The sequence below is a fragment of the Diabrotica virgifera genome, chromosome 4 (assembly GCF_917563875.1).
Source record: "Diabrotica virgifera virgifera chromosome 4, PGI_DIABVI_V3a".
Taxonomy (NCBI): Eukaryota; Metazoa; Arthropoda; class Insecta; order Coleoptera; family Chrysomelidae; genus Diabrotica; species Diabrotica virgifera.
In genome coordinates, this window is record NC_065446.1 from 61,000,444 (window position 1) to 61,027,333 (window position 26,890).

At 34.0% G+C, this 26,890-nt stretch overlaps 1 protein-coding gene across 2 annotated transcripts in view; it reads right to left on the reverse strand.

Annotated features, from left to right (window-relative positions):
• Window positions 1–4,488: 4,488 nt before the first annotated feature.
• LOC114337959 (probable chitinase 10) overlaps window positions 4,489–26,890 on the reverse strand; it is a 71,479-nt gene continuing 49,077 nt past the window's right edge. For both annotated transcript variants that reach the window (XM_028288546.2, XM_028288553.2), the window contains 4 exons: window positions 20,717–20,746; window positions 15,005–15,040; window positions 14,359–14,520; window positions 4,489–4,623 (listed from right to left, as the gene is read on the reverse strand). In XM_028288546.2, the coding sequence (XP_028144347.1) occupies window positions 4,613–4,623; window positions 14,359–14,520; window positions 15,005–15,040; window positions 20,717–20,746 (239 nt within the window). In that variant the 3' untranslated portion in view covers window positions 4,489–4,612. The remainder of the gene's footprint in view (window positions 4,624–14,358; window positions 14,521–15,004; window positions 15,041–20,716; window positions 20,747–26,890) is intronic.

Genomic DNA, 26,890 nt, shown 5'->3' on the forward strand with positions numbered 1-26,890 from the left:
ACTCCATCCAGGACAAAACAGGAAAATTAAACACACTCAATATCAAATAAATGTTAAAAAATATTATTTATTTATCCAATATACCATAAACTTAAGATTTTATAATATGTTAAAAATTTAGATTTGTTGTAACTATTTCTCATCTAATAAACTAAGCTTTAATTCTGATATCTCCTCTGTTTTAACAAAAAAATTATTTAAATAATTCGTTATTTATTCTTACAAAATTTAATAAATTTTACTTTTCTCCTTTCGAATTGATTACTTATTTCTTCTTTAAAATTTGGAATGACTAATTATGTTATATAACTGTTCAATACAAAAATTAAGCAAATATGGTGTGGATATAAACAAACTCTCTCCGTTTCACAAATGATTTGACTAACCTTTTTGTTTCTTCTCTACTTCTTTTCCCTGATTGCGTCGTCCTCGATTCTCCCACACGTACTCTTAGGATGTTGCGATCCGAAAGATCCCTCTCGTCCAAACTGCTTCACAAACAAACAAACAAACAGGACTCGCTCGAATTCTCGACTCAGTTTTCTCTCTGCTCGATATCTTGTGCAAATAGATACCAATCGGCTACTCGTTCTAGACAGAAACAGGAATCTTCCTCGGTCCCAGGAAAATTAACTTCTCAACTCGGTCAACGATTTCGTTTCAACTTGATTCTGCTCGCAAAGGCAAACTTGGCCACTTTACACTCACTTTTCACTTTTCAAAAACTGGACTGCTGTCTTCAGATATTAATTTCACAGTGTCTATTTTTCTCTCGTCGAAATCAGACTCCACACTCTCATCCGTTCCATCCATCATTTTCCACCAATCACAAAACATCCTTTCTACCCACTACCCCATATTATCATTTCTTAAGAACCAATTTAACTTGTATACAACTTTCCAATTTGTTAAATTCCGGGAGACATCAAATTACTTTCGTTGTTTCAAATGCTAAACAAAAAGCCTTACATTCTAAACTCAATAAATTTGTTTACCGCTTAACCTTCTTCGAATTTTTTATAAAATGTCTTATTGTCCATTGCAAAGCGAAATAAACTGTATTGTCTAATCTGACCGCACCATTGTTTAAGTCCGTTCAAAAACCCATTAAGAAAAACTACCTTCTTAACGATTTCACTTTTCCGCGAAAACACTGATTACTCACGAAATTATCCTATTACAATTTTTGGTCATATACAGGGCGATGAAAATCTATAATTTCATGGTCTCTGATACAAATTTATTCTCTAAATTTTTCCCATAAAAAATTATACAACAATATTTTCAGTAGAATTCTTATATCTGGCATACAAAATACGCCAGCGCGTATAGTTAAAGGTTAAGTCCACAAAGATCAATTTTTGATATGTAGTTTTGTTAAAATATGTCAACTAGTAGATATGTATATCTAAATATTAAAAAACATTATAAACAACCATTTCTTAATATTATTTTTACTTTTTTTTCAATGTTTTTTGCAAAACACGTTTGTTGTTATTTTTTGTTTATATTATCATTATTTTAAACAATGTTAAATATTTAATTGGAAAGATAAAATTTTAATGCATAATAGTCGGAGAGATAGAACTGATAGAAGCTGATTTTGCTCGTAAGTAATAAGGACAAACTATACGGATATAATATGTTGAATTATGTAGTCATGTACACGACTTTCCCACACGGGCGGACACCTGAGCGGGGGACGAGGGTAGTTATAAGGGGTCAAAGTCGCGGTTTTTATTATTTTTTTTTTGGCGCTCATGATCGAGATAGTGTACCAAATTTTGGGAATAAGTAGATCATGATGTAACTAAGCAAAATCTCCATGTGGGGGACAAAGATGTGGGGCAGGGGTGAATAATAAAATTATAAGGGGTTTTGTCATGTTCGTGATCGAGATAGTGCACCAAAATATGTATTTGAATAGGCAGATCATGATGTAACTAAGCAAAATCTCCATGGGCGGAACGCTGCGTGGGGGACAAAGATCTGGGGGCAGGGGCGAATAATAAAATTATAAGGGGTGTTTGTGAAGGCTCGTGATCGAGATGGAGATGATTTTTTTATAAAAATATTGTGACCCCATTTTTAAGACAAATGACCACACCTAGCTGTCGCCCATTTGGATCTTGATTCCACAAATCTAAATGAATCAATTGTGCAAGTTACGGACATATTCTCCATGACGAGCATCACCCAAAAATTTTGCGTATTCACCTTTGTCCGCCTCTGGAGATTTTAGTTAGTTACGTCATGATATACTTATTCCCAAAGTTTGGTGCACTATCTCGATCACGAACTGTCACAAAAACCCCATACAATTTTATATTCATCCCTGACCCCACCTCTTTGTCCCCCAAGCAGCGTTCCGCCCCTGGAGATATTACTTGGTTACGTCATGATCTACTTATTCCCAAATTTTGGTACACTATCTCGATCACGAACGTCACAAAAAAACCCCATACAATTTTATATTCATCCCTGACCCCACCTCTTTGTCCCCCAAGCAGCGTTCCGCTCCTGGAGATTTTGCTTAGTTACGTTATGACTAGAGAGCGGAATATATGCAACACAACATTACGAAAATATGCGCATATATATGCATTACTTTTACTACTAATATGCAGGTATTTTTTCTAAATTTGTCTAAATATGCAAATGCATATTAAAAATACTCAAAAATAAAACAATATATTAAGTCATAAGATCTTCAGAAAAGTTGCCTTCAAAAATACGTACAACTTTCCTCAAACAATCGAAGCCCTCATTTTTTTTCTAAAACATTTTTTAATTTATTTCTAATTGTAATCCCTGTATTTCCGGGAATTTTTTGACAATGAGCAGAAAAAGTGTTAACAAGATTAGCCGAATCACTTAATTGTAAATTCCTTTGTTCTGATGACTTTATTAGATCTGGTAAAAAACTAAAATTAACTTTTATGAACATAAGGTTCGTTAGCCATTTGTACGTTACTTAAAGAACAAAGTACGTTATTTAAGCTGAAGAACAAAAGCGGAATTGTCTACAATTTGATGGATTTTTGTATTTTGATGCTTCTCTCTATGTCCGTCTTTATAGAAGTAAAAGCGGATTTGTCGAATAAAAACACTCTTTCCAGAAAAATTTCTTTTGTGGGACATGATGCTTTTGTTTGTCATTTTCTCATTTAAAAAATGAAATGTGAAAATGAATGTAACTTACGATTTTGGAACAGGCCTTGCAAAATACTTTGTCTCCACTTAGCTTTAACTCGGGAAAACACTTTATCCAAGCACTTTTTTGAATGGTAGACATATTTAAATTTAATATATACCAATCACTTCAAAAACACTAAATACGATACAACGTTTAGTTTAAACAAATGTTGGCCGGAAGCTGACAAAATAATTATTAGACCCTTAAAAGCAGGTAGGTACCTACGACTTGCTACGCTAATAAAATAATATTTTTCTTGGAACACCCATAATTGTTAAATTCAGGTAGTAATGGGAAAGTCCAGATGAGCGATAGATAGATAAATAACGAGCTCGTTCATATCGAAGTTATAAAATTCCAACTAAGAGAGGAAAATTTTAAACTTTTATATAATTTATTTTTAAAATATGCAAAATAAATCGTGTTTAGCTTAAATATGCAATGTTGTGTTTGTTGTCTGAAAATATGCAATATATGCATCTATATGCACTTTGCATATATTCCGCTCTCTAGTTATGACCTACTTATTCCCAAATTTTGGTGCACTATTTCGATCATGAGCGTCACAAAAAAATTAATAAAAACCGCGACATTGACTCCTTATAACTACCCCCGTCCCCCGCTCAGGTGTCCGCCCCTATCGGAAAGTCATGTGTATACGACTAATTCAACATCTCTCGATACAGTTTTTTCGTATTACTTATCACGAGCAAAATCCGCTTCCAGCTCTTGGACTATAAGGTATATAGTTAAGGAAAAAAGCATTTATATATTATAATATACAATGCTTGAAAGACATTGATCTCTCTTCTAATATTATATTCTTTTTATATTAAATAATATCAAATATGATTTAACATTGAAGTTATTCGAGATTATGTAAAATACAAATACCTTATATAAACGATTTAAAAGTATTTTGTGATTACTGCTATAGAGCCAGCTACAGGAATTTTTTTTTATTTTTTATCTTGGGGATATTGAAAAGTACCTTGCATACCATTGCATTCACCTTACAACGCAATTAAACTGTGGAAAATGACCCCCCACACACAAATATTTAGCCGCTAGGTATCAGTTCACAATAAAAAGTGAGATCTTGAAGAAACCCCTTCAAATAAATGTTTTTTATAAAACCAAACTTATCCAAGGCGGAGGCATAATCTTTTGGTACGCTCACAATTTCAATACTCTAGCTAGACTCTAGACTAGACTCTAGACATTTGAAGAATTTTTTATTAATAAGGATATGGAAATACATAGATTATATTATGAAATACAAAACACAAATATTTAAATATTAGTAATTATTTTATTAAGCTCATTATAACAACAGACAAAATTATATTACAATATAACAAGTAAAGTCTTCGGTTGTAATGTCAAATTCATTTTATGTGTTAATATCTTCTCTCGTTAATGTTTATCTAAAAAAAACAAATTATAGTATTAGTTTTTTGTTATTACTATACAGTTGAGTCCGGGAATCTTTACCCGTGCGTCATCATTTAAAGCATGCGAAATCAGGCGATCATAAGTCGGAAATTGAAATTTACTAAACGTAACAGTAAGTGACAGTAAGTGACTTGATGTTGCGTTTAGTAAATTTCAATTTCCGACTTATCATCGACTTATTTCGTATGCTTTAAATGATGACGCACGTGTACAGATTCCCGGACTCAACTGTAACTATCGTGTAAAAATACCTGATGGAGTGGATACATTAAAATTTAACCGAAATTCAGCATAGTAAAATTGTGACTTTAACCCTAGAAAGGTGGACACTCGTAAATCTGACAACGCTCCTCGGTTTTCGTCACAGTTCGGGTGTAATCACGTAACTTACGCCCATGCCCATGCCCATATACTCCTCAGTTCAGTAGCTGTTTCTTTAGTCAAGATTTAACAGGTGGTGGTTGTGTTTCTCTTTAATGAAATTTATCAGTCGGGTGACATACCCAATGAATGGTTGACCTCAACATTTATTTGTCTCCCAAAAAAGAAAAATGCTAGAGAATGCACCGACCACCGTATCATAAGCCTGATGTCTCACACACTTAAAATGTTTTTAAAGATCATTCATAAACGCATTTACCAAACACTTGATATGGATATTGAAGAAACGCAATTTGGATTCCTTAGAGGCGTAGGTACCCGTGAAGCTGTCTTTGCATTCAACATACTAATCCAGAGATGCTTAGACGTGAACCAGGATATGTACGTCTGTTTCATAGATTAAGCTTTTGATAAAGTCCGCCACAAACAGCTAATGGACGTCCTCAAAGCAAAACAATTACAATACAATGACCTTCGAATTATAATAAATCTATATTATAAACAGCAAGCACACATACGCATTAACGAACACACATCGGAAGAGTTCGAAATTAAAAGAGGAGTGCGACAGGGGTGTGTATGGTCACCACACTGTTCAATGCATACTCTGAAGAAATTATGAAAAGAGCTCTTGAGGGAGAAACAGCAGGAATAAAGGTAAATGGAACGCCAATTAACAACATTAGATATGCGGACGATACTATCATAATAACAGACAACCTTAAAGACCTCCAAAAGCTAATGAACAAGATAGTTGAGCATGGAAAAGAATGTGGATTATCAATAAACATGAAGAAAACTAAATTTATGAGGATATCAAAAGCCCAAAATAATGATGAAGGCCTGACAATTAAAGGTAAAACTTTAGAACAAGTAGAAAACTACAACTATCTTGGCACAATAATTAATCACACAAACGATTACTCCGAAGAAATCAAAGTTCGAATAGAGAAAGCAAGAACAAACTTCAATAAAATGGGAAAGGTACTTTGTGCAAGAGAACTAAATTAGACTAGAGAGTTAGGCTGGCAAGGTGTTATATTTTCTCGATTCTGCTTTACGGGATAGAAGCGTGGACTCTTAACACATCGACTACTAAAAAGTTGGAAGCATTTGAACTGTGGGTGTATAGAAGAATCCTGAAAATATCACGGACCGAGCATATAACAAAAAAAAAACGAACTCATGAGAAGAGTCAACAAAAGACTGGAAATATTGGAAACCATCAAAACACGAAAGCTGCAGTACCTGGGACATAGTATGCGTAATGAGAGATACAACATACTTCAGTTGATTATACAGGGGAAAATCCAGGGCAAGAGAAGTGTAGGAAGGAGACGAATCTCGTGGTTGCGTAACTTGAGGGAATGGTACGGATGCACATTAACCGAACTTTTCAGAGCAGCAGCATCTAAGATCAGAATAGCCATGATGATTGCCAACCTCCGTCGCGGAGATGGCACGTGAAGAAGACGAAGAGCGTGTGTTTCACGGGCGCACATATAAAAATTTTTAGGGGGGCCAGACGTGAAGATGTTGCACATTATATTTTGTATACTTTGGATAGCCATACATAATTTAAAGCAACGGAAAAGACAGGGGGTGCCACGCCCCCCCGTGCCCATGGGGAACGGGATCCTAGTGTGTTTCTTTATTACTGAATTTGCGTATTAGATATTTTGAGACATGTCGTAAATTTTACAATAGTCCACCTTTCAGTTTTAAGCACAGTTAGGCCTGTCCTCAAAATTTGGAAGAAAAGAAAAGCAAAGTATGTTTCTATTATCCGAATAAAAAGATCTGCGTGACTTCTACATATTGCAATGAAATGTGATAACAACAACAACTTATATGAAGCGAACACCTAGGTAGTACGTGTAAAATATGTGCAAAAAAATAGTGTACATCGACTCTATTTATATTTTTGTGCCACTTACTAGGACTTACATTTCTTCTAGTTGTTTGTGTTAAAAGTGTTTCTAATTACATTTTCATTTCTTTTCCAGCTTTTTGTTAGATGTCGTAAAAATGACGAAAGTCCACCTAAACCGCCAGTAAATAGTTCACCGTTCTAGGGTTATCAAACAATTAAACTTATTGGTTCCCGCGCTTTTTCACACCAAAGCAAGACCGAAAATGTGATTCCCACTTGTTGGCACAGTTTTGCAAAAATTCAAAAAGACATTTTATGCTACTTTACAATATAGGCCTGGATCCCGCGTACCAAAAGAAAGTTTATTAATAGCAAGCTGAAAATTTGTTAATAGCTTAACGGTGTCTAGTCGGACAAATTTTGATGTACGAGAACACTGGAACAGGGGAAGTTTTAACTGTGGAAGAGGTTACAGGTTTCGAACGTTAGACTATGAAAACGTCCATGTATTTTGTCGGACAGAACTTCCAAATTGATTTGTTACCCTTTTTGAGAAGTTTGCTATTGAGTAAACTTAAAAACCACCTGCTAGTTCCTGCTAATTAAAACTTCCCCTGTTCCGGTGTTCCCATACATCAAAGTTTTTCCGACTAGATACTGTTAAGGCATTAACAAATTTTCAGCTTGCTATTAATAAACTTTTTTTTGGTACTCGTAATCCAGGCCTAATACTCAATAAAATTTTGCTATATATTGAAAAGTTTACATATTTCTGCTAAAGCTTGCTATGGGTTTGATGAATTGAACAGACAAATAAATATATTACCTATGATTCAAACTCGTGTTTGAATCGTTATTAAATTCAAAGACGGAGTCAACGAATGTCTACTACTTATTTATCACTTCAGCTGGTAGTGAACAAAGGTGCCATCTGCCTTGATAGAAATAAACAGGACATATTCTGGCAGATCTGTGTTTGAATTTAATTAACCTGAGTGTACGATGAAGCAGGGATGCTGAAATGACGCCACAATACTATCGATACCGATTCAAATACGGAAGGTCTGACGAATTATGCGCCCACATAGTATTTTGGCCTGCCTAACAATGTTCTTCCATTCTGCCCTGTCGGAACTTTCCTTCGCCACTGCCTCATGTTCATGGTTTTAAGATTTCCCTCTACGTCGTCTATCCATCTTTTACGGGGCCTTCCTCTTGTTCTATTTCCTTTAATAGATGGTCTCCAATACACTCGGTTCGCAGCCTTCGGCGTCTATTAGATGCCATCGGCTAAGTCGGTGGTCACTTTAGTTCACCCCGTAATTTGAATTTGTTTTACAAGCACTATTTTTTAAATGCAATAAAGAAACACAGACGTACTCACAATCATTTAATTAACTTCGACGACCGGTTTCGATCTCTACAATATACAGATCATCTTCAGGTCGGCGTTACAAGTGATTAAATGCTACAATTAAAGAAAGCCAGAGTTAGAACACTGTCTGGTTGTATCAAAATGCAGATAGAAAGACAAAACTTTGAAAGGTAACATACGTGTGCATACACATGAGCAAACAGGTACTCATAAGCACGCACACTCACACAGATGCCTGCGGTTTATGACTATTTGTTAAATTACATTAAACTTTAAAATTTTAAAAAATTTTTGAATTTTGATCTACTTACATGCTTTTACAAGGGATGAGTTGTAAGTTCATCAATAACATTTTTAAACGTCCAAATTATGCTAGTAGGATAGCTAGGTGAGGGACCGGGTAGGCGGACATGCTTCGTAGGTCAAAATACAGTGAATTGGAATGGATCCTGAAGGCAGATGTGTTATGTGAAACAGAGATAGATGTACAGTAGAACCTCGATTATCCGTCAGGGCACCGCACCAAGGGTATGACGGACAATCGGAAAGACGGTTAACAGAACATTCAAAAAAATAAAAGTTGATAATAAAACTCTCAAATTTTATTTGTATGTTTTGTTTGATGATATGAGACAAATTTGTGTTCGTGGTAATATTGTCGAATTTGGTTTAAAATATTCTGAAATTTTTGTTTGTTTTACTGATGCTTCACATTTTGCAAGGGCTGATTTTCTTATTCGGCGTAAGATCATGCAATCTACTTTATTGGATTCTTTTTGTCGAGAATACCACTCGATGAATGGTTGCATGTGAGATGCAGCTTCTCTAGCTTCTTTAGGCAAATCTTTGTCAGTTGCAAAAGCATCATTGACATCGCTACCGTCAAATTCCAAGTGTGTGTCAGCTTCTAAACCTGTTTCGTCAGCCTCTGTTTTACCAATTCAACGATTTTATCATCTGTCAGCAATCTATAGTCATTTGTGTCCTCATCACAAATTAACCGTTAATCATCTTTAGGCAACGAAAACCAAACAGTTGATTCAACCATAACTTCATTTGTTACCGCATGGTACATTTCAGCGAATTTCGTTTGGCTTATCACAATGCTCAAAAAAATGAATTGATGACTCAATTTTTTGATTATGTACTCAATACAACTTATGTTCAGACCCTGACGGTTAACAGAGAGACGGATAATGGAGAGACGGATAATCGAGATTCCACTGTATTAGCTATGAGAAAGACAACGTTTGGATGGAAAAGTTCGTAAATGCAGCTAAAGTGCTGATTGACTCTGTGTATGCACTTAACGATTGTAATGGTAGGGGAGCAAAGTATGCTAAATGTGCAGTCACTCGAGCGCTTTGGAGACCTATTGGGTTGTAAACAGTAGGTCCTAAAACCAAAAAAAGTTAAGTAAAGTTTTCCATTTTAGTGGGCGCTTGCCATTTTTTAATTTAATTTTCCATTTCCAACAATCGTTTTTTCCGATTATAACGCCATCTATCCATTATTCGAAAAAATGTTTCGAATAAAAGTTACTTATTTTTACGTAAGGAATCCAAATCTGCAATAAAAAATGAGGGCTCCTATTTAAGATTTTAAAGTAACCCCCCACCCCACATCCATGGGGGGTCGTGTTTAGTACCATTCGATAGATTTTTCAAAAATACTGAATAAGTGTATTTTACAGTTTTTCGATCTGATGTTCATTTCGCGAAATATCGCGGGATTCGTATTTAAAATATTAAATTTACCCCCCACCCCTCTCCTTAAGAAGTCGTGTTTGGTATCATTCGATAGATTTTTAAAAAATATTGGGCACATATTTTTTAGTTTTTCGATCTGTCATTCATTTCGCGAAATATTCGCTTTTTTCTTGTGAAATTTTGGGACTCACCCATTTCCTTACGCCCGGCTCAAATCGTCAGATTTTTGAAATATACACTCTTTTGCATGTACTTAACTTACCTTATCTTAATCTGACAATTTCGAGTTTTTTTAAGCATAGATTTTTTTTTCGGGCCCCCCTTAACGAACTCCCCTGTGTTAAGAGCCAATATATGGTAGAGGTACATCTGCAGGGTACCAGGTTTCCCCCATATGCTAATCTGACGCGCTCGAGTAACTGCAAAAATCCCCGCTTGGGCTCCCCTACCATAAAGGTCTTTGCTCTTAGATGTTTTTGAGCTATGGGCTACTATGTGTAGTTTTCATAAATCCTATGTGTTTTTGATAAATTCTATGTGTCTTTTGTTATGTTAATTTATTTATTTATTTTAAATTTCTCAATGTAAATGCCTACACCCTGTAATTATTAATTCATTATTTTTGATTATACACCATCACACAATAGCTTAAACAAACCCCCCACCCCCGTTCTCAGAGCACCTTTAAAATTCTCCAGTTTTAACCAATATTTTAACTTGACCTTTCTGTATCAAATTAATTAATTTTCCCATATTTCTCTACATTTAAAAGAATTTCTAGTGTTAGGTACCTACATTGATACAAACGAACTGACATCCCTCAGTCCTTCGACTGGGAACAACGAAATCTTACAACTGATTCCTATTTGTTTTTTTTTCCTTACTTCGACCTTTGCCCATAGCTCAAAACCATCTAAAGGCGTAGATACATATCCGCGCCGCGAACTCCGCGCCGTGTGAGCGCCGCGCGTTCGTGGCGCGGTTAATGTTCGTTAAAATTTTTCATTTTGACGAACTTTCCGCGATCCAGAGGAAACTTACGAACATTTAGTAATTGTAGATAATTAGTATTAAATGTGGGTGCCTACAGTGGATCAGATCAGATCCGATATCTGCCGACGTCGGGAATAGCTTCTCCTATTCTCATCGAGAAGTGTTTGGTTTTATTCCGATTGGTTGCAAGTTGAGTTGCAAGTTGGTTGCAAGTTGGTTGCAAGGTGGTTGCAAGTTGGTTGCAAGTTGGTTTCAAGTTGGTTGCAAGTTGGTTGCAAGTTGGTTTCAAGATAGTTGCAAGTTGGTTGCAAGTTGGGGGTTGCAAGCTAACATGTTTAAATATATTCAATGTCATCATCTCATTTTCATTTTCCACGGTAAACATCAATATTTCCTTCCGACCACTCCATTCATCATCCAGCCTCAAAAGTCCACTGCTGAACATAGGCCTCCTCCCCTCGTTTCCAACCCCATCTATCCTGCGCCGCCCTCATCCAGTTTTTATTTACCTTTCTTAAGTCGTCAGTTAATCTTGTAGGCGGTCGACCGACGCTTCTCTTGTCTTCTCTTGGCCTCCATTCCAATAACCTCTTCGTCCATCGCCCATCTGTCATTCTGGCTACGTGTCCTGCCCATCTCCACTTCAACCTGGCTATCCTCTCGATGACGTCAGTCACCTTTGTTCTTCTCCTGATTTCTTCGTTTCTGATTTTGTCTCGCAGAGTTATTCCTAACATTGACCGCTCCATTCTTCTCTGCGTGACTCTTAGTTTGGTAGCCGAGGCTTTAGTTAAGGTAAGTGTTTCTGATCCGTACGTCAAGACTGGGAGGACGCACTGATCGAATACCTTTCTCTTTAGACATGTGGGTAACTCACTTTTAAAAGTTTCTCAGTTTTCCAAATGCTGCCCACCCAAGACCGATTCTTCTCTTCAGCTCATGAGTCTGGTTATCCCTGCCAATCGTAATTTCATGTCCCAGGTATTTATATCTATCTACGAGTTCTATTTCCTTCCCACCAATACTGATGTTCTGGTTGGGTACCAAATTTGTCATTATTTTTGTTTTTGAGATGTTTATATTTAAACCAACATTTTCTGTAGCTACAACGAGTTCTTGTACCATCTCTCTTGCCATACCTAGATCCTCAGCTACTATGACTATATCATCGGCGAAACGTAAGTTGTTTAGGTATTCTCCATCTATTTTTATTCCCTTTGTCATCCAATCCAAACTCTTGAAAGCATGTTCTAAGACCGTATTAAAAAGTTTAGGTGACATTGGGTCTCCTTGTCTAACCCCCCGTTCTATTTTTATGCGATTACTGTTAGTATGTAATTTGACAGTGGTTGTTGCCTGTAAGTATATTTTGTGTAATAATTTTGTATACCTATAATCTAGCCTGCATTCTTTAAGCGCCTGTAATATTTTGCTAAGTTCAACTGTATCAAAGGCTTTATGAAAATCGATAAAAACTAGAACTAGGGGTTTATTGTATTCCACTACTTTCTCTCTCAGGGTTTTTATACTTTGTAGATGGTCATTTGTTCCGTAATTTTTTCGGAATCCTGCCTGTTCTCTTGGTTGATAAGTCTCTAACTTTCTTTCCATTCTCTTAACTATTATTCGCGTAAATAACTTATAAAAATGGCTGAGGAGGCTAATCGGTCTGTAATTCTCTAAATTGGCTTTGTCTCCTGCTTTGTGTAATAGAATCATAGTAGCGTTGTTCCAGTCTGTTGGAATATTGGCGTTGTGAAGGCAGATATTGAAAAGTTGTTTAATTTTTTCAAGTAGTATATTTCCTCCAATTTTTAGTGCTTCTGATACTATTCCATCTTCACCTGGGGTTCGATTATTTTTCATTTTCTTCAGAGCCTCTTTGATTTCTGATTTTGTTATATCGGGCATTAAATCCGATCCTTGATTTAATACTCCAGTTTTTACTGTAATTGGAGGTTGCGCATTGTCATCTTTTTTTCTTGATTTGTATAACTCTGTGTAGAACTCTTCGACTATTGTTAATATTTCATCTCTGTTTGTAGTTTCTTTTCCAGTTCTGTTTCTTAGTTTGTTGATTTCTATTTTTTATTTTTACCACTCCATTACTAACAAATATTCAACTCAGGCGCCCCAAAACCAACAAACCACTCGTAAACCCGTCCAAATACGTACTGCGAACCATCAAAGCATTTGTTGAAAAGCCGACAGAAGTTAGATCGTGGTGCGCCGGGTGCGAGCCGTTTGTGTGCCACTTGAAAACACGTACTAATTTAACAAATATGCTGCGCGCGAGCGGCTCGCACACCGAGCAGAGCGCATATGTATACCCGCCTTAAGAGCAAATACCTTTACAATCGTTAAGTGCATACACAGAGTCAATCAGCACTTTAGCTGCATTTACGAACTTTTCCATCCAAACGTTGTCTTTCTCATAGCTAATACATCTATCTCTGTTTCACATAACACATCTGCCTTCAGGATCCTCCAATTCACTGTGTTTTGACCTACGAAGCATGTCCGCCTACCCGGTCCCTCACCTAGCTATCCCACTAGCAAAATTTTGACGTTTAAAAATGTTATTGATGAACTTATAACTGATCCCTTGTAACGGCATGTAAGTACCTAGATCAAAATTCAATTTTTTTTTATTTTAAAGTTTAATGTAATTTAACAAATAGTCATAAAATGCAGGCACCTGTGTGCATGTGCGTGCTTATGAGTACCTGTCTGCTCATGTGTATGCATCCGTATGTATTTGTTTGTTGTTCTGAAATGTCAACTTTTACATACCTTCCAAAGTTTTGTCTTTCTATCAGCATTTTGATACAACCAGACAATTTTCTAACTCTGGCTTTCTTTAATTGTAGCATTTAGTCACTTGTAACGCCGACCTGAAGATGATCTTTATACTGTAGAGATCTAAACCGGTCGTCGAAGTTAACTAAATGATTGTGAGTACGTCTGCGTTTCTTTACTTCATTTAAAATGAACTCACATATGCAACCCATTCAATTTTTAACTATTTTTTAACTATTTTCGGTTATAAGATAGATTTTGCCCCTCAATGTTTATTAAAAGTAACGAAACTGAACAATTTTCCTACGGCGAAACGTTGTACGCAGCCTATAGCGCCTAAGGGAGACCACCTTCTAAGGCTTCCATGCATCCCCTACATATTAGTATGTAAATATTGTAATAATATGTAAATTTTCATGACATGTAAAATTCAAATAGCAAAAATTTTGTCGTGTTTTCTTGAATAATGTAAAACTTGTTTGGAACAATGTTTGTTTGTTGATTATTTGGATACAATATTAACTAAAACTAATATCTACTCACAAATAATTATTCTGTTTAACAATAAAACACTTACTGCAATCTGACTGCGCTAGTACTACACATCGTTTATTTGCTTGGCTCCAGTAAAGATCAGCTGGACATTGGAAAGGACCTACCCATCTATTGTTTTGGCATTCAAAAAATCTGTGGCAATCAGGTATATACTCATTTCGATCACCTTCTTGGCAAACGCTACCTGTAAATTATGGTTATTAAGGTACCAAGGGTATTAAAAAGATAATAACGCTTGAGGTCAAAGGTGTATATACCGTGGGCCTTCGGCCCGAGGAATATACGTTGACCGAAAGCGTTATTATCTATAATACCCGTGGTGTCTTCAACGTTTAATTTCCGACTAAATTATTCCTCGTATGCAAAAAATTTGAATGCATTTTGAATTAATTAGTTTTCAAATAAATACCACCATAAATTTACCACAAATAGTCGTAACGTAATTGTGGTAACCATAGTTATACTTAGGTTTTTATTTGCCAACTTGACAATATTTAACTAGTTATTTAAATTTAATGCCCAAGGGAGTTATTTTTCACAATAACGCCCTAGGGCATTATATCATACTTAATTTACTTCGAAATCATGTCAATATTTGTCAAATAATATACCAGTCCGAAATTGATATTGCCAAATATGTATACTCGACCAGAAATTAATCTACTTACTAGTTGTACTTTCGGTGGGTGCTGCAGTTGGAGCATCTAAAATTATTAAAAAAAATATTTAGACGGCAGTTAACGAAATTGCTTATTAGGGGAGTGCAATTAGAACGATACAATATTTGGGAAAAAATCAAACAAGGTTATATTTTTCTAAAACTTTTTTTGTTAGTTTATAAATATGTTAAAGTAAAAAGCTCTACTCCCAAATTTCGCCGCTAATTGTTTATTAATTGTTTAAACAATAACAATTTTTTTATATAAATATGCGGATAACTTAAAAAATAGTTGAAAATCATAATTTCTTTACAAAATGTATTTATTTCAACATATATTTATTTTTGAGTGCTTTGATAAACCTAACTTAAATCTTAACATTATAAACTATAAAATGGCGGATCCAAAATGCGGATTTTCTAAAAAGAACATAAAAAAACATTTTTCTAAAAGATTTATTGTCTTTAGTTTTAACAGGTTGTTGAATCTGAATTAAAGATTAAAAATTTAAATTTCAAAATGGCGGATCCAAAATGGGGGATATTTAAATGAAAAACCAGTAGAATCACATCAAACAAATATGGATTTTCATTCTTAAAAAAAAGATTAACAAATCATTTTCACAATAATATTAAGAATTAAAATGTATTAGAAAGAATATTTAAAAAAAAAACAAATTTTTGATTAAAAGGATATAATTACATACTGGAACATAGTTTTTAATTCGAAACAACTTTTCATTATAAAAATTTTCGATATTGTAAAATATAAAGGTACTTTACTCTTGAGTGAAATTCATATTTTTTGACATACCTCGTACAAAATTAACAAAATTTGTTATTTGATGATTGCATCTTATGTTATGTACGATGCAGAGTATTTTATAAAAAATAACTTTTTTTCGTAAAACTGATATTAAAAAAGTTATCAATAGGTTCCAAGTTACGCAGACATACTGTATGAGCTAAAAAAAATTTTTTTTGTTGAACATTTATTAGTGTTGAAGCTTATTATTAAATGTTTTTTAGGTAAGTTTTACAGAAAAAGGTTTTGATCACTCTCTATATTATACATTTTTTCAGCTGGTAATTTTCAGTATTTGTATTACATTTTTGTTATCTTTCTTAGTTTTCTCAAAAATAAATTGTTTATTTCATTTTTAAACTAAAATAATTCATTGTTTTTTAAAGATTACATCCCAAGCTTTAAAAAAATAGCAAAAAAATTGTATTAGATTTATTCAAACTTGAGTAATACCGTCTTAAAATGGTGGGAATTCTGTAAAACTACGAAGTTTTAAAAAATTACATTTTTGAGACATCGTATTATTTGAATTAAATTTTTGAGATTTTTTTTGAATAAAACATCGTTTAGTAAGATGATTGAGAGTTAAGTTGTGCAAATTTGAGAGTTTTATAAGTAAAATTGTATTAGTTACACATTTTTAAATAATTTTTAAACAAAATTCATGTAAGGCTCAATTTCCGCCCACACCGTACATATTATGTCCATACGTTTTATTTCTTTTTATTACAACCATAAGATAGCTTATTTCATCTTCTTTCATGTCCAATTTGTAAAATTTCTTTTAATCCATTAGTTAAAAAATTACATTAAAAAAACTCAACCGTGCACTTCTTCCAACGCTAGTTTACAGTGCGCCAATGTGTGAGAAAAGGGTGACTTTAGCGTTATAAATAAAAAATTACAGAAGCTAGTGTTTTAATTTTAGAAAAATATTTATAAAAGGTTTTTTTTGTAAAATTTTCTGAATTTTTCAATGGTCAAGTCAGTTTTTTGCTAAAAATTGTATTTTCAGAGGTATTTAAAAAAACGTCTAACTTCGCTGTTCATTTATTTAATAAAAAATGAAGCACCCACTTCTCGAGTAGAACTTTTTGATATGTTGTTTATTGAACATTTCTTAATGAAATTACAAAAAGTTTTATCTTGTTTGAGTTTTTCCGAAGTGAAAATCTAAATGCACTCCCATATATATTTAAAATAGTTAATATTATAATATTTTAAATTTATTGAAATATAACGCAGATGTAGAGCACCTAGTTTATTAAATCTTGCCCGAGTGTACTTTCGCTCCTAGAGAATCATCAGGGACATTTCGTCAAATCAAGGTGGTATCCTTTTAGAATGTGACATTTGTTTGATGTGAGTGATGGCGAATATAACAAATAACATTTAACAGACACCGGAAAAAAGACGAAACAGATTAATGAGATTATAAATGCCGGTACTACATTTGGATGGTAGATATGGAGGAAAAAAACAATCGAAGGAAAACATGGGCTATGAAACCCAAACAGATGTATGGCGCACTAGTATAGTAGTCTCGGAGCACACTAGTTCGCTCCCGTGGTCAAAAAACCCTTTTAATTACATACGAGTTCGCTCCCATGGTTAAGCGGATTAAATATTTATCTACTAGGTTGTAGTAGAATTATTAATATCGGCAAAATTGGTAGGAAATACTGTGATTTTTGTGGTTTATATAGAAATTATATAAACTATTATTTGTTACATATTTATATACGAGACAGTTGAATTAGATTATTTAGTATAATATTCACTTTATTTTGGTCCCTATTTTGAAAAATGTTAGTGATTGATTTAGAAATGTTATTAGAAATTTGATTTCTTAGCCGGAGCGAATTTATCTCTGACCCTTTTCTTTAGGGGATTAAAATCTGACCGCGGGAGCGAACTAGTATATGCCCAGTAGTCTACACATGAGAACAAAAGATCACAAGAAAGAAGCTGAATGTCGACTATCCCACCAGACTCCAGGGAGGTCTTACTTGATCTCCCACCATTATATTATAGGAATGTAGAAAAAGGCCAGGGTATGAAAAAACAGTTTATTTTTTTAGAATTAAGATGAGGTTACAACGATGAAAACAAAATTAGACTTGTGAAAACATAAAATTCTACAACTAGTATAATAGTCTAGGGCGCATCTGTTTTGAGATGGACGTTGAGAGGTGACTCAAATTTTTTTGCAGAAATTGCTTGAAAATAAATCAAATAATAATATTTGAGTTATTCTCCCTCTCAAAAAGGTCCGGAACATTGCTTAAATAATCAAAATGGTAAAAAATGAAGGAAAAATTCGATTCTATTCTTGGTTTTTTGATTATAACTTTAAAAGTATTTATTTTCGAGAAAAGTTTTACTAACATAAAAGTTGCGTTATTAAATTTCCTACAATATAGAATTGGTTAACAATTTAAAAAATTGTCACCCTAGTTGCAAAATAGCAATAATTTCGAAAAAAGACATACAAAATCAAGTATTGGCATTTTACGTTTTTCAACCATTTATGCTACACATAGGACCTTCATATTTCACCCAGAAAAACTTTATAATATAGTAAAACAATACTGTAAATTCCATTAAGATCGGTTTAATAGATTTTGCAAAATAAATTTCGCAATCCAGCTTTCGCAAAAAAATTTCATTTTTTCAAAATGTTACAGGACCGAAAATAAAGCAGATAGCAAGTTGAAATTTTTTTGCTTATAAAAGTGTACTGTACCTTTCATTTTCAATTTGCAAAATTAAAATCGATTAATTACCACGGCGTCAGGAAATTTTTTAAATAAACATTAATTTTTGGTGCTACGCGCAGGACAGCGGTGTTCGATTCACACAAGTTGATTTCCACCAAAATTTCTTCCAAGCTTTATCTAATGTATTATTTTGTTACTCTATATTTTGTTGTATTTTAATATTTTAATTCCACAAAAATCAAACTAATTTTATTATTGTTTGTGAAATATTGTTTAAACAATTGCATATATTTAAAAATAATAAACTGTTATTCTCTAAGTTAAAATATACGAACAAAGAAAGTTTTTGCTAATAAAAGTGTTATTTCAAAGGATAGAGTATGTGTTTTTATTTTGCAATAAACAAATTTATTTATTTACATCGAAATGTAATAAAAATTAAAATGTATCAATCATTATCAAAGGTCATTGGAATGACCAATCAGAGAAAACTATCCGCTGTCCTGCGCGTAGCACCAATAATTAATGTTTATTTAAAAAAATTCCTGACGCCGTGGTGTTAATCGATTTTAATTCCGCAAAATTACAAATGAAAGGTATAGTATATTTCTATAAGCAAAAAAAACTTCAACTTGCTATCTGCTTTATTTTCAGTCCTGTAACATTTTGAAAAATGAATTTTTTTGCGAAAGCTGGATTGCGAAATTTATTTTGCAAAATCTATTAAACCGATCTTAATGAAATTTACCCTATTATTTTACTGTATCATAAAGTTTTTCTGGGTGAAATATGAAGGTCCTAAGTGTAGCATAAATGGTTTAAAAACGTAAAATGATAATACTTGTTTTTGTATGGTTTTTTCGCAATCATTGCTATTTTGTAACAAGGGTGACTATTTTTTAAATTTTTAACCAATTCTATATTGTAGGAAATTTATATGCGCAACTTTTATGTCAGTACAACTTTTCTCGGAAATGAATACTTTTAAAGTTATAATCAAAAAACGAAGAAAAAATCGAATTTTTCCTTAATTTTTTGACATTTTGATTATTTAAACCATGTTCCGGACCTTTTTGAGAGGGAGGATAACTCAAATATTATTATTTGAATTATTTTCAAGCAATTTCGGCAAAAAATTTTGAGTCACCTCTCAACGTCCAAATTTACTAATATTTTTACAGATGCGCCCTGGTCTATAATTATTCTGGACAGTAGAATATCTAGATAGCAGATCTAGGAACGGATTACCTAAAGGATCCAACTTAACGGATTTTACAGCATTTTATTTGACAGTTGTGTACAAAATACACGACATGCGTAATATGCCTGGATCCCGCTTGCCAAAAAAAGTTTATTAATAGCAAGCTGAAAATTTGTCGTATATAATAATAGCTTAACGGTGTCTAGTCGGACAAACTTTGATGTATGGGAAGACTGGAACAGGGAAGTTTTATTTGTGGAACGTGATTGTCATTGTGGAACGTGTCATCCTGACAAGTTTATGATTATGAATACTAGCAGGTTGTTTTTAAGTTTATTCAGTAGCAAATTTTATATAATATAATATGAAAAAATGTTTGTCCGACAAATATGTTGGGCATTTTAATAAGTTCGAAACGTAGAACTTTTCAAATGACAGGAATTATATTAGTGGTAAATAGCAGTCTGATTTTTGCATGAGAGTTTAATGAAAGGGCCACAAATCAATTGCAAGTTCTGTCCGACAAAATACATGTGAGGTTTTCGTAGTCTGACGTTCGAAACTTACCTTATATACCTCGATAACCTTTTCCACAATTAAAACTTCCCCTTTTCCAGTGTTCCTGTACATCAAAGTTTGTCCGACTAGACACCGTTAATCTATTAATAAATTTTCAGCTTGCTATTAAGCAACTTTTTTGGTACGCCAGATTCAGGCCTAAAACTAAAGGTTAAGTAAAAGGTTCATAAAAGGTATGATTTTTCATCTACATAATAGTATCTAGGGTAAAATACATAATATTTTTTGAGTATTGACAGCGGGATCTAGTAATTGGTAATCAAAGTCCTGTTACCTGCTCTAAAAGAAGACGTCGCAAATAATAAAAAACCAATATTAATGAGATGAAAACATATCGAGGACAAATCATTCATAGTTTATAAAAATAAAATGCAATGCTAGTAAAATATTGTACATTATTCAATAAATTAATCTTACCTGTTTTTTCAGTGGAAACTAATAGTTGAGCTAAAAAATATACACGGTTTCATTAATCTATATTTGGAGTAAAAGTAAACATAAAATTTAGATCTAAATAAACATTAAAATTTCCCTTATCCTTCCTATTTTTAACCCTATATTTTGCTACATGTCATATTTTGTTGTTCTGCCTAAAAATGTTTCGAATAAAGGTCGAATCATATTATGCGTTCCGGCACGTAGCGTTTCGTTTCCGAAAAATATAAAAACCTGATTTAACAAAGAGTTGTCGGATACTATACGCTCCGTATAGTATGAATTGTTCATATTTAAACATATATATATATATATATATATATATATATATATATATATATATATATATATATATATATATATATATGTTATATCCGTTTGTACCAACTAGCCTTAATAATGAAGTACCTACCTATTTCCCATCAGCAGATATCAGGTGTCAGCCATCTGAATCGACGCATCCAGTTTCAATGCCAATGTCAGCGAGAACTACTACGTCCAGGCTTTCTCACAACCTCAGCATTTTGTAAATCATATAAAACCATTTGCCGGTGTTTAATATTTGTTCGTAATAATTTAGATTTCATTCATGTAACTTTATTTCTTGTATTTTCAAAATAAAATATTTTTTAAAAAGTCAAAAAAGTTTTAAGTGATATAAAAATTGGCGCAGTCAGTAGGATCTGGAAACGTTGTTAGAACACGGAAAGGCCTAACTAACAACGGTGGATTCCAATCCTTTGATTCAGAAACGAACCATCCAAAAGGCAGAGCCGTCATCACTTTGCAGATATCTACGGATTAGGAACACCTGGTGAAGCCCCTGGTAGAGACGCTGTCGAGAACAAGACGACTAGATGTTTTTGGATTTAGTGTAAGTCTAATATTGAATCATCTCGTATATTATTATTACATTATTTTACAATATTATTATTATTATTATTGAATACTGTTCGATATTCCAATATTGATTATACTGAAAATCAATAAAAACAACTACATATTTATTCTCATTATTTGACGTTTATACTGTAAATCGTCAATTTTTTTTTATTTATTGTTGTTATAAAACGCCGGAAACACGCACTTTTCGCTCATCGGGCAGTTATTATAAGAACATTTTTTTTAAATACTAAATACAACCACTAAATATTTTTCTGATTATCTTTTAACTATTTGACGTTTATTCTGTTAATCGTCATTCCTTTATTTTCACTATTGTTCTTATATACACGTCTGAAACACGCACATTTCGCTAATCAGACAGTTGTTATAAGAACATTTTTGATATTTTTTATTATTTCTGATTATTATTTGATATTTAAATTGATTTATTTGACCATTTTTATTTTTATTATTTGATATTTTGATTAATTCATATTTAATTTGTTTTATTTGACCATTTTTTATTTTTGATTTATTGATTACCTGTTTTATTTAAATTTATTTGATCATCATGACTGACAACAGTAATACTTCTCGTCCCGCAGTCCCCGTATCTCATATCGAGAATGAACCCGAAGTAGAACCTTATAAACTATCCGAAATATTTTCGATCGTACCCGAATTTGAAGGCGATCAAATATTCTTACAAACTTTTCTAAATGCTTGTGATTATGCCTATAATATATCTACGCGTGATCAAAAACAGCTATTAGTAATTCACATAAAAAATAAACTTCGTGGAAGAGCAGCGCAGCTCATAAGCTCTAGAAATCCATTATCGTATCTTGAAATCAAACAACTTCTTAATTCCCACTTTGGAGACACTAGAGACCTATCTTCTCTCATACAAGTTTTACAGAGAGTCAAACAACTTCCAAATGAATCGGCTCTTACATTCCTCAATCGTGTCCAAGTCCTTAATGCAAAAATGCATGCCAATATCCAGAAATCTGGCCTCACTCCTGAAGAGAAACAAGCCCAAATCGTACTAATCGAATCAATGGCGCTCAATACCTTATTGACCGGCCTAGATCCAAAAATTGCACATATTGTTCGTGCTAGTAATCCGAAAGACCTTCTTCAAGCTCAGGTCCGCATCAGACGAGAGCTACAATTATCATATTTCGAAATACAGAAAACCAATCGCCCCAATCCTCCCAGATCCAATCAAAATAATCAACCCATTAGAAGACCAAACTTTCAACCACCTAGATGCACCTTTTGTGGACGCATTGACCACTCAAACAACGAATGTCGCTTTAGACAAAATTCCCAAAATACTTCCCAGAATTTTAACGATACTCGAAATTTCAGTAGCTATCAAAACTTCAATAATGCCCAAAATAATGGCTTTCAGAAGCAAAACTTCAGCCCGAATAATAACTATCAAAACACTAGACCTAACGACCAACAAAGACCTCAGTTCAATCAAAATAACCCACAAATACGCCCTTCTGTAATTCATAAGAATCCAAATTTTTCGAGCGATAGACAGAGAGCTCATTTCGTTAACTATGAACCTGACTATGTTAATGATTATACCTCAGATCCAATTGAAAGCTATCAGTATGACGATTTTTCCGATAATAATTATCCACCTCCTGATTTCTACCATTCATTCGATGAATCCATCGATTTAATTGATACCCAAGACTATCAGGATTTTCTCACAGTTCCAAATCAAAACCACCCACCAGACAATGCCATTTCAATGAGCGAACCTTTGTCTCAAATAGAAAACCAGATCCAAACTCTAAATTTGGACGACATGAACCCGTCTCTGAATGTTCCAGATCAGGAATTCTTGCTGTAAACTCCAAAAATCTCTATTACATAACAGACGCAGCAAACAAATTTAAACTACTTATCGATACCGGTGCTGGTATCTCCATCTTTAAAGAGAATACCGCGAAAAATTTCAAACCGCGTTTTCCCGAAAGTATTACCATACAAGGTATTACAGACCAAAAACTTCTTGTCACTGAATCAACTTTAGTCCCGTTTCAAAAAGGAAACCCCCATAAGGTATTCATTTATGATCTAGATATTGATTTTGATGGAATCTTAGGCCTCGATTTTTTTGAACATTACGAATGTTCAATAGACATCAAGAACAAAACATTAATCACGAATTTTAAAACATTACCTCTCTACAAAGTAGAAACTGATTCCCATAACAATGATTCCCCTAAACAAATACAAAATCAAATTAAAATAGACCCCAGAACCGAGCAAATATTTAAATTAACGTGTCATCTGTCGAATACAGATGCAATTTTGTATAGAAAAGAAAAAGATAAAGTCCATATACCCAACGCGTTAGTACACGTAAATGAAAAAGGTGAATTTCTGACATCCGTAGTAAACGCAAACGCAATGCCCAAAATCATCGATTTTTCCGATATCCAAATTGAACCCTACTCGAACCACCCTGTCCTAAATTATCAGTCAAACGATGACTCTATAAATTATTGCCCTGATAAAATCAACCGAACTAACAACATCAAATCTCAACTTCGAATAGAACATCTTAACGAGGAAGAACAAGAACTAATTACAAATCTCTGCTTAACATACGAAGATATATTTTACTTAGAGGGAGACAACCTCACCTTTACCAGTGAGATCAAACATCAAATTGAAACCAATAATGCCAAACCCATTTTTACGAAATCATACAGATATCCTCAGGTCCATAAAGAGGAAGTAAAATCTCAAGTGAATAAGATGGTCAACGAAGGAATCATCCGACAAAGCACGTCGCCCTGGTCAAGTCCTGTTTGGGTTGTCCCAAAAAAGATGGACGCCTCTGGAGAACAAAAATGGCGAGTAGTAATAGACTATCGCAAACTCAATGAATGTACCATTGACGATAAATACCCTCTCCCTAATATCTCCGATCTCTTAGACCAACTTGGAAAATGTCAATATTTCACAACTCTAGATCTTGCCTCCGGTTTCCATCAGATCGAAATCGATCCCAAAGACATTCCTAAAACAGCTTTCTCCGTAGAAAACGGACATTACGAATTTACTCGTATGCCTTTTGGACTCAAAAATGCACCGTCCACATTCCAGCGTGTCATGGACAACATTCTCCTAGGTATTTTAAACGAGCGATGTCTTGTCTACATGGACGACATCACAGTATACTCTCCTACCATTCACGACCACATTTCCCGTCTTACTGAAGTCTTCAAACGTCTTCGAAACGCTAATCTTAAAATCCAGCCTGATAAATGTGAATTTCTCAGAAAAGAGGTAGCGTACCTCGGACATCTCATAACCCAAGATGGCGTCAAGCCTAACCCTTCAAAAGTTGATTGTATCCAACGATTTCCTGAACCGAAAACACCCAAAGACATAAAATCTTTCTTAGGCCTAGCCGGTTATTATCGTCGTTTTATCCCTAATTTTGCCAAACTCTCCAAACCTCTCACTAGACTACTTCAAAAAGACGTTGCTTTCAATTTTGACCCAGATTGTAGGCAAGCTTTTGAAGATTTGAAAAACGCTTTAATTTCTGACCCGATTCTAATTTATCCAAATTTTGAGGAACCATTTGTTCTCACAACAGACGCCAGTGCATTCGCCGTCGGCGCTATTTTATCCCAAGGCCCCATTGGCAAAGATTTGCCTATAGCATACGCTTCACGTACCCTGTGTGGTGCTGAAACACGATATTCGACAATTGAGCGAGAACTCCTTGCTATCGTATGGGCTGTAAAACATTTCCGACCCTATCTGTTCGGAAGAAAATTCACCCTAGTAACTGATCACCGTCCACTCACCTGGTTATTTTCTATAAAAGACCCTGGCAGCAGACTAGCTAGATGGCGCCTCAAGCTTGAGGAGTACAATTATAAAATCATTCATAAACCGGGAAAAACCAACAAAAATGCGGACGCCCTTTCTCGAATAAAAATCAATCACTTCAAAGAATGCGCGAATTTCCATAAGAAAATATCAATATTAGCTTCGAATGATACGGAATCTGACGAAGAACCAAACGAAGTCAATGAAGAAGAGATCACCGAACATTTCAATAGATTTGTCGACCTGTATAAAACTAAATCACTCATTGATTATTCTAAAATCGAAATTTCTAACGATCAACTACTAGATAAATCGCATAAAAACATCATTACCTTCCTTAGGCAAAATAAAATGGAAGAAATGCATCACAAAATTTTAGACGACATTTTTGATGAAAATGAAATAGATTTTAACCTATCAAAGCTTAACATACTTACTAGTAAAACTGTCAAAAATCGGAAATATTTTATCATTCCCCTTCCTTTTGATCCCGAAACAGTAGTACAACACTTATTCTATATCGTTTATGCAGACCAAGATAAATTTGACCTATCGCAAATCTATTACGTCGAAAATCAGCTCGAATTACCAATTCTAGAAATATTTTCGTTTATCTTTGCCGATAAAGAAATAAAAATCAGAATATGTCAGGATGTTATTAAAACCCCAGAACAAGACGAAATACCCCCAATATTGGATCACTATCACCGTGGTAAAAGCAATCTCCATCGGGGAATAAATGAGACCATACGAAGAATAAAAGAAAAGTATAATTGGCAAGGCATCACAAAGGATGTAGAAAATTTTATAAAAAATTGTGAAATCTGTCAAAAGGTGAAGATATGTAGGAAGAACTTAAGCAACCCGTTAGTCATTACCGAAACACCTAAAACACCATTCGAAAGAGTTAACATAGATCTTTTCGAATACCCTACTAGAAATTACGCTCTAACTATCAGAGACGAGCTCACTAAATTTACCCAAGCGTATCCTCTTGAAGACAAAACAGCTAAATCAATTGTCAATAATCTTATTGTCTTTTTCCAACACTATGGCACTCCATTACGCATACACTGTGACTATGGACGTGAATTCGACAATAATTTAATGAAAGATCTTTGTGAATTATACGACATAAAATTAACTTTCTCAAGTGTAGGCCACCCACAATCTAACGGTTCTATCGAAAGATTTCACGCAACCCTAAGTGAAATGATTAGAGCCAATCAGGCTGAAAATCCCGATGAACATCCGTTCAATGTTCTGCCTTATGCAGTTATTTGTTATAATAACACTAAAAATAAAACCCATGGATTTACACCTTACGAATTGATTTTTGGACATACTTCTTTTAGACCACCCGAAATACTTTACAATGAAAAAGCCCTTATATCA